At 46.7% G+C, this 9,433-nt stretch overlaps 1 protein-coding gene across 8 annotated transcripts in view; it reads left to right on the top strand.

Moving 5' to 3' along the window:
• The first annotated feature begins 409 nt into the window (after positions 1–409).
• CCM2 (CCM2 scaffold protein) overlaps positions 410–9,433 on the top strand; it is a 53,378-nt gene continuing 44,354 nt past the window's right edge. For 2 of the 8 annotated variants that reach the window (XM_040259815.1, XM_040259814.1), the window contains exon 1: positions 426–554. In XM_040259815.1, the coding sequence (XP_040115749.1) occupies positions 525–554 (30 nt within the window). In that variant the 5' untranslated portion in view covers positions 426–524. Of the gene's footprint in view, positions 555–1,044; positions 1,138–1,685; positions 1,743–2,970; positions 3,035–9,433 lie in introns of all 8 variants that reach the window. The other 6 variants (XM_040259813.1, XM_040259810.1, XM_040259809.1 and 3 more) reach the window with 6 other exon arrangements.

Raw genomic sequence — 9,433 nt, 5'->3', positions numbered from 1 at the left:
TCCGTTTCCTGTCGGCCCGAGCTCTCTCTCCCTGAGCGCGAGGCAGGCTGGGAAGTTGGCTGCCGTAAAGATGGCGGCAGACTTGAAAAGCCGGAGGCGCTCCTGTAGCTCTGGGGGGCAGGAGGACGGGCTGAAGGCGGGGCAGGCGCGCTCTGGCCCTCCCTGACGGGCGTGAGGGGTGGTGCGTAGGGGCGCGACAGACGCGCTCCCGCGGTCCTGAAGGGGCGAGGAGGGCAGGCTCGTTCTCGGCGGCTCTGAAGGGTTGGAGGCGGGGCGTGTGGGCCGAAGGGGCGTACGCACACGGGGCGGGGCGTATCCGCGGGGGCGGGGCCGCGCCCTCGGCCCGGAAGTGCGGGGTGTGGGGTGCAGGGCGCGGACGGCCCCTGGCGGCCACGGGCGGAGACTGCGACCGGGCGAGCGGCGCAGGACCGGCGGTGGCCGCTGGGCCAGGGCGAGCATGTAGCGGCAGCGGGCGGCGCGGCGCTCCCGGGACGGGCCAGGCCGCGGGGGCCGCTCGCGGAGACATGGAGGAAGAGGGCAAGAAGGGCAAGAAGGTGAGCCTGCAGAGCGCGTCCGCCCGAAGGCTGAGCCGGGGGCGTGCTGGACCCCAGACCTAGGCAGGCGGAAGGCGGAGGGGCTGGGGCTGGGCGAGGAAGGGCTCGGGGGACATGGGAGGGTCCCTCGGGGCTGCCCGTCGGTCGGCCGGTATGGGGCGTGGGAAAGTCTGGCTTGGGAGGTCCGTGTAGGGGAGTTCTGGTTTAGGCGGTTCGGTGTGGGGAGGTCTAGGACGGGAGTCCGGCGTGGGGAGGCCCGGCACGGGGAAGTCCGAGGTGGGAGTCCGGCGTGGGGAGGCCCCAGGTTGGAAGTCCGGCGTTGGGAGGCCGGGAGGCTCACTCTGTTGGAGGTGAGCGTAGTGGGCAGGCCGGGGCCCCCCGGTGAACGCGCACAGTCGGGCCCGGGACAGGGTCGCGGGAGTCAGGCTCCGCGCGGTGGAGTAGGAGACGAGCCCCTGGACAATGGGTTTAGGTGGTCTTTTGCCTGCAGGGCGCGCGGGGGAGGAAGGAGCCACGCCTTTCCGCCCCTTCCGGTCAGTGACTCTCCCCCAAACCTAGGCTCTCCACATGGCCTTCCCGGCGGGTGAGTGACCAGGGGCTGCAGAGGAGCTGGCCCCTGTTATGGGCCAGAAAGTTTTCTAGGGTTAGTGTCTTTGAGAAAATGGGGTGTAAGGTTAACGTAGAAACATTTGCTGCTTAGTTGACTTCATTATTGGAGTATCAAGTAAAAACAAAAACTGCTTCATGATACAGCCCTTTCACGCTTCGGCCGGCGCGGGCTGAATTTTGCTCTACCTAGTACCAGCTGAGCGATTTCAATGACGTTACATTTGGCAGTTGGATTTAGGACATAGTTCAAGAGGCTCCTTAGTCTGTGTACTTTTTAAACTATGTCTTTAATTACAGGCTCGAGTAATTGATAAAGAAACTCAACATTTTAAGGAGTCAAATAACCACATGGGATAAGCTATCATTGAAATGAATAGTGGATTTCAATGAAATGTATCTTTCTTAAGTACAGGCTTTATAATCCCAAGTGTCTTACTTGTTATTTTCATTTTCACGTATGTGCACTTTTATGCACAAGTTTAAAACAGTCCGTTATAAATGTTCTGATTTTCTGCTCTTCAGAGCCAGCTGTGTCCTTCAGTTGAGGATTACTTATCACAAGGGGCCCCATTTCAAAAGGTATTTCAAATGAAGTGCAGCCAGATGGTTTGCAGGAGATTGTGTCCTGCTTCTCTCACTTTCTTTACTCATTGCTTTGTTATGTTCTTAGTATGCCTGTCTAAATTCAAGTGCGGTATCAGTTGCAGTTACCTGGGAAGTTGGCTTAAGTCTGGAAAACAACCCAAGAAAGTGATTCTGTAAGCAATCAACCACAGAGGGATGCTGCCCACCAAAAATGGAGAAATCTGAGTTTAATGTTTCTACCAAAGCTGGTAGAAGGCTCCATAAGAAATGCAGTCAGTTGCATCCTTCCTTGTCACAGACAGGCAGGTGGGCCAGGGCCCTATAGGAGGAGGCCTGTCACCAGCACTCTTGGCTGCCAGTGTTCTCTAGATTCACTGCCTCAGTTCTAGCAGAGGACCAATCCTAGCCACATGGTATCTTCCACAATCAGTCCAAACAGTGTCTGCTAAGGAGAATTATTCCTTTCAAGTGGGTACTAGCCTGTCTGTGACAGGGAAGGATGAGAATGACTGAATTTTTTCTAGAACTTTCTACCAGCTCTAGAAGAAATATTTGAATATTCAGCATATTGAGAGAGACAGAAGTGGTGAGACATTCCTGAACTTTAGGAATAGAAGTAAAAAACCAGTGAAACTCAAAGAATTTTATCATGGGGGGCAATGGAAAGATTTAAGCCTAGAGAAGATTAATACATTACATTGTCTATTAAAGGAGATAGTCTGTTATTACATAGTTGCCTAAGCCAGGAGTTTTGTGTTTTCTCTGTATTTTGCCACTGCCCTAGCCCATTTTCCCACAGACAGACTAGACAGAAGGCTCTGAGGCATAGATTCCTATCCAGGCCACGACTTAGCACACTTTATCTCTTACTCTCAGCCAATTGCAAGCCAGCAGAACCTTTCTGCTCTCTCTCCCATTCAATGTGAGGTCACATACAGCTCAATCAGCTTGATGCTTAAGTTCTCATTATGGTAAGTTAACCAGAGCTCTTTATTTTAAAGCTTCAACACCAATTCAAGCTAAAGCAGCAAATAAAGACTTAATAGTTTTATGAAAGTAGCATTTGGACATTTAAATTCTCTTTCCAAGTTAGCTTCCTCAAAAAGTGCAGATTTAAACCTTAAAAAATGTGCACTGTAGGCTTTCCAGGTCTTCAGGTGCTTTTCTCGGTGTTCTGTCGAGCAGTTATTCAGGCTTGTTCTAACGTGGCCTATTTCCTCAGGACAGGACTCATCGAGCTGCCAGAGAACCAGTAGACCAGAGTGGATTTCATATAAAGTGCGCAGGTACAGCCCTGTCCTTTCTCAGGCTACCCTGGCACATATGATGAGGGTGACGAGCCAGTAATGCCCGGTGGAAGGCGCTGGGTGATGGGGTGTGGGAGGAGCTGGTGGGGAGGTGGGGAGGCCTAAGGGGTAAGCATGTGGACAGAGAGGCCCACTAGCTGCCGGAGGCCTGGGCCACGGGGAGCAGGAGTGACCACGGAGGCCCCACTCCTGCCTGAATGTCCCCAGAGTGGCTGGTACCTTTCAGACCGCAAATCCTGCTTGAGGGTTTGGAGAATAAGGCTGCCTCCTTATAGAACAGACCCAAGATCCATGAGTTTGGATACTATTCTGTCAAGATGTAATTATTTTTTGTAGGAAATTTAGGTGTACATTTGAATTGTATTGTGTGCCTTTTAATAAAAACACTTGACTCAGATGAGGCCTTGGGAAGACATAGTTGTGGAAAGTTACTGTTGGCCCTCAACCATGTTCAGGTCCTGGTTTCTGCTGCTTCTGCTGCTGTTGGGTCCGAGGTCGCATGATTTCAGCCTGAATAAAGTTAAATCTTTTCCCATTTATCCATTTTATTTGTATTCTTTAAACTAAAAAACAATTTAAAAAGTACCCTAGAAATATAGGACTTGGTGTAAATGATAATGAAGGGTTACTATTAATTTTGTTGGGTGTAATGTTTGTATTATGTTTTATCAAGTTCTGAACTGATAGACGCATACACTGAGATACTTATAGGTGAAATAAGATGATTTCTGAGGTTTGCTTTAGTTAGACTAGAGAGAAAAGAGGGGAGATACCTGAGTGCTTTGGCAATGGGTATTCATTATTTGTTATTCTGCCTACTTCTGTGAACTTTTGAAGTTTCCATATAAGAAGTGGGGAGAAAAAATTCCTCTCGGATGTGGGTCCCTTGTTATCAGCTCATGTACCTGCCAAGTCATCCCCTAGCTAATGTCTGTGAGGAACTCGGAGCTTGTGCTAGACCAGCCCTCAGGCAGCCATACATTCCCCACAGGTATGTGTGGGTATGTGTAAGTGTTTGTATGGCTGAAATGAAAGTTTAAAGAAACAATTCTAAATAAGCAGTGCACACTGGCTTTTTTTTGAACTGCTGGTCATGGCCTAATAAATTGCTTTTATAAGTAAATTGATTCTATATGTGCCCCACCCATAATATGGGTTAACAGAGTGACTTTGGGCCTCTATACCTTGTTTTGTTTTCTCTCAAATAGTTGCCACAGGGATTCTTGGGTGGCATTTTGGCGCCCTGGGCTGAGGAGGCCAGAAGACCACTGCAGGAGTTATCTGGTGGGGACCAGATGTCAGGCCATCAGTAGATGAGTCCAAAATAACTGGCAAACATGGGTCTCATTCCTTTTCCGGTTTGGATAATTACCATTTATGTAGTATCATGTATGTATTATTTTTTTGCATTAGGAGCTTAGATTCCCTGTTCTTCAGTTGGGTTGATAACCCACTGACCATGATAGCTTAGACTCAGAAAGCTCATCAGAATCTTAGTAGTACTTTTCTGCTTCTGCTCTGATCATCATTTGAGAGGAAGATAGTAAGGGAAGACATTTCTGTGACAAGTCTACAAAGGAACTGCTTTGGAATGAGAAGGGATGTCAGTATTCTGCCCTGTGTGGTCAAGGACAAGTGCCTTCTGTCCCCTATAGGTTTGGTCACTGCAGTTACTGTGGTCTTTTATTTCTTCATTTCTGTCAGCAGTAATAACCCACCTGCCCTGTCTTCATCACCACCCTGGTGTGACTCAGTTAAGTACTGTAGATTTAGCTGATCTGTGTGAAATCATCTGTTTATATATTTGAGTGCCTGTTTCATGCTTAGTGCAGTGAGAAGGGCTGAAGACGTTGCATTTTATTTGCAGGGTAAGCTCTTTACACTATGTTAGACAATGAGAGAGGGCCAGTGCCATTATATCAGGAGAGACACAGGCATCTGCTAATTCCTCTGGGGGACCATGGATGTGATATGCAGAAGCAGGAGGGCTTGGGGCCTGGGGCATGGGAGAGCGGAGTTTGGTTTTGGTCCTGTGTACAGCTGAAATCATTGGGGGTTTCCATTCATTCCTTAAAGAACTGTTCGTTGCCATTGGCTTTGCGCTGGGTGCAGATGCTAAGGAGACACATGAGCTCTGTGGCTACAGAGCTTGAGGGGAAGCTCAGTAGACAGACGAGGACGGATTTTAATGAGTGTGATTTGATAAGAGTGAATAAGGAAACATTTTTGTTATGAAGACATCAAGTACAAGTATAGAGGAAATCTTCTAACAAAGCCCCGGTACCTTAATGTCAAGTATTGTCAGTGCACGGGCAGCTTGTTTCAGGTAAACTTTTTCCTCATCCACTCCTGCCCCCCAAGTGGTACGGGCTGAACTGTACACCCCCCCCAATCCATGTGGTGAAGCCCTGACCCCCAATACTTCAGAATGGGTATGCATTTAGAGAAGGGCTTTTAAAGAGATGCTTAAAGATAAATGAGGTAACTAGGATGGACCCTAATCCCATATGACTGATATCTTTGTAAGAAGCAGCAGTTTGGACAAAGAGACGCCAGGGATGTGCATTCAGTAGAAAGACGACATGAGGATCAGGGAGAAGATGAGCATTTCTAAGCTGAGAAAGAGGCTGCAGGACCTTGGTTTTGGACACGCAGCCTCCAGCACTGGGAGAAATACCTGTTTTTGAAGCCACCAGGTCTGTGGTGCTTTGCTCAGGCAGACTAAGACAGTGGGCTATTTTGAAGCTGACCCTGAACATCAGGTTGATGTGCTGAGTCTGGTGTAGTCAGTCCTGTGCTAGGACAGTTTTGGTGGGGCCCTGTCTCAATCTAGCCCAGAGGTTCTGGGGACCTGGTCTGCACTGTCACCTTAGACATGGACGAGCTGCTTTAAGAGGCGGCATCACCTGCATGTGCCCTGGGCCACAAACTGCCCACTCTCTGTGGTCGTGTGGCCTTGGGTCTGTGGCAGGGCCGTGTTGCCCAGCCTCCATGCCATCATCCTGACTTGGGATTTTTGTGGGCCTTCTAACTACTCTGTTCGCTCTTTCTTATCTCTCAGTCCAAGGCCAGTGGCTCTTCTTCAAATGTGGTGCTCAGTTTTAACAGTTATGCAGTTGAGAGGGAGTTTAGATTTGGATTTGTCAATTTAGCAGGGATAAAAAGGACATTTTTTCTTAGGTCTGTGCCAGTGCCAAAAATGTTACAGTTTTTCCTCCTAAGTGTGCCTGAACAGTAGCAGTTTTCTGCTGGATTGTGTTAAGAATTAGGTGATTTGATCACAGGCGTTAAATGTGTACAGTGCCATGAAAATAATCCTCTTTAGTGAGTGCATTGGGAAGTGGGAGTTTGGGCTTTTGTTTGAGGCTTAGGATGGTGAACTGCAGTGCATATGTATCTTGTAACCCAGAAGGCAGAACGAATAGTTGAATTCTGAAAGTGAGAAAAATGGTCAGTCTGACCCTGTGGTGTTACTGTTCTTCAGTAAAACCTGTTGTGGGAGTCACCCGCTCGGGCTGGGGTATGTTGTTTTACCTGTGTTGTTACCTGTGACTCTGAGAAGAAGAGAAACTTTTATTTGAATAGTTTATTCTTCATTCTATAGTTTGAAATTGCACACACGTATTTTCCCCAGACATATAATGTGCTTCCATGTGTTGTTACAGTAACTCTACAGTCAGGTATGGTTTGGAATATTCCATTTTCCTTTTGCTGTTTACACGGTGGGGATACAGTTTTATTAATTAAAATGCCTTGGACAGACCTGTGTGTTAGGTAGGTTATCCTCCTTGTCACATGTCAGGAAGTGTTCTGGGACTGACTGTGTCTTAAGTACTTTATTACTGCTGGTGGACATATCACTCTTCAGTTTTGTTCTGAGATATGCACAGTGTCTGAAGCGGACCTGCCCATGGTAATCTGATGTCAGACCTTTTTCAGCTCTGTTCTAAGGCTCCTTTTCCCAAATAATTGTGCCTCTTCAGCCCCACTTCTCGAAAGAGGAGTATGCAGCCATAGTCTGCTTCTTCCCCACCCGCCCCCTCCCGAAACATTTTAAAGGGTTTAAATTTTTATTATGTATTTATTTATTTGCCTACACTGAATCTGAAATCTTCACTATGGCATGCGAGATCTAGTTCCCTGACCAGGGATTGAACCCAGGCCCCCTGCATGGGGATCACGGAGCCTTAGCCACAGGATCACCAGGAAAGTCCCTACCCAAGCATTTTATTATGAAAAGTTTTGAATACACCAAAGTTGCAAGAATTTTATAGCAAATACCCATGTATACACTGCTTGGATTCTGCCATTAATTCTGCCATTCTGCTGTATTTGTTTTATCCCATATCTACCCATCTCTTCATCCTTCTACCCATCCATCAACCCATTTTATTTTTCTGATGCATTTCAAAGTAAATTGCAGACATCAGTTCACTGTGATCTAAACACTTCAGCATACATATCGTTAGAGTTCAATATTTGTTTACAATTTTCTTTTGCTGTAGAATTTATGTATGGTGAAGTGTATGCATCTTAAATGTACGTTAGCTAGGGACTTCCCTGGTAGTCCAGTGGTTAAGAATCTGCCTTCCAATGCATGGGACGCATCTACTTCTGCTTCATTAACTGTGCTAAAACCTTTGACTGTGTGGATCACAACAAATTTTGCAAAATTCTTAAAGAGATGGAAATTACAGACCACCTTACCTGCCTCCTGAGAAACCTGTGTGCAGGTCAAGAAACAACAGTTGGAACTGGACATGGAACAAAAGACTGGTTCCAGATTGAGAAAGGAGTACGTCAAGGCTCTGTATTGTCACCCTGCTTATTTAACTTATATGCAGAGTACATCATGCGAAAAACCAGGCTGGATGAAGCACAAGCTGGAATCAAGATTGCCAGGAGAAATATCAATAACCTCAGATATGCAGATGACACCACCCTTATGGCAGAACGTGAAGAAGAACTAAAGAGCCTCTTGATGAAAGTGAAAGAGGAGAGTGGAAAAGCTGGCTTAAAATTCAGCATTCAGAAAACTAAGATCATGGCATCTGGTCCCATCACTTCATGGCAAATGGATGGGGAAACAATGGAAACAGTGACAGACTTTATTTTCTCGGGCTCCAAAATCATTGCGGATGGTGACTGCAGCCATGAAATTAAAAGATGCTTGCTCCTTCGAAGGAAAGCTATGACAAACCTAGATAGCATGTTAAAAACAGAGACATTATTTTGCCAACAAAGGTCCATCTAGTCAAAGCTATGGTTTTCCCAGTAGTCAGGTATAGATGTGAGAATTGGACCATAAAGAAGGCTGAGCGCTGAAAATCGATTCTTTGGAACTGTGGTACTGAAGAAGACAGTTGAGGGTCCCTTGGACTGCACGGAGATCAAACCAGTCCATCCTTAAGGAAATCAGTCCTGAATATTCATTGGAAGGACTGAAGCTGAAGCTCCAATACTGTGGCCATCTGATAAGAAAAGCTAACTCGTTGGAAAAGACACTATACTGAGAAAGACTGAAGGCAAGAGGAGAAGGCTGAGACAGAGGATGGGACGGTTGGATGGCATCACCGACTCAGTGGACATGAGTTTGAGCAAACTTCAGGAGTTAGTGGGAGAAGGCAATGGCAACCCATTCCAGTACTCTTGCCTGGAAAATCCCATGGACCAGGGAGCCTGGTAGGCTGCAGTCCATGGGGTCGCTAAGAGTCTGACACAACTCAGTGACTTCACTTTCACTTTTCACTTTCATGCATTGGAGAAGGAAATGGCAGCCCACTCCAGCATTCTTGCTGGAGAATCCCAGGGACGGGGGCGCCTGGTGGGCTGCCGTCTATGGGGTCGCACAGAGTTGGACACAACTGAAGCGACTTAGCAACAGCAGGAGATAGTGAAGGACAGGGAAGCCTGGTGTGCTGTAGTCCATGGGGGTTGCAAAGAGTCAGACACAACTTAATAACTGAACAACAACATTAGTGTTCTATTTTACATATATGCCACAATTTGTTTTCTGTCACCTTTTATTGGACATTTAGGTTCTTTTAAGTTTTGTATTATAATGAAAAGCTTCTATGAACATCTGTGGATGACTCATTGTGTGGACATATGTTGTCATTTCTCTTCCCCAGATACCTAATAATGGACTTGCCCAGTTATATGGGAACTATATGTTTAACTTCATAAAACACTGCCAAGCCATTTCCTACTGAATTTGAATTCTTGTGCTAATTTTGTCAGTTACTGAGAGAGAGGAGGGGTGGGGGGTGTTAAACTATCCAGTTTTTGTTTTAGATTTCCTTGTTTTTCTGTTTTAGCTTTGTGTATTTTTGAAACTCTTCTTATGTATATGCACATATAGGGTTACTGTGTCTTGAA

Source organism: Oryx dammah, unplaced genomic scaffold (genome assembly GCF_014754425.2).
Source record: "Oryx dammah isolate SB20612 unplaced genomic scaffold, SCBI_Odam_1.1 HiC_scaffold_18, whole genome shotgun sequence".
Classification (NCBI taxonomy): Eukaryota; Metazoa; Chordata; class Mammalia; order Artiodactyla; family Bovidae; genus Oryx; species Oryx dammah.
Note: the sequence above shows the minus strand (reverse complement) of the source record. Positions and strands in the feature narration are given on the sequence as shown.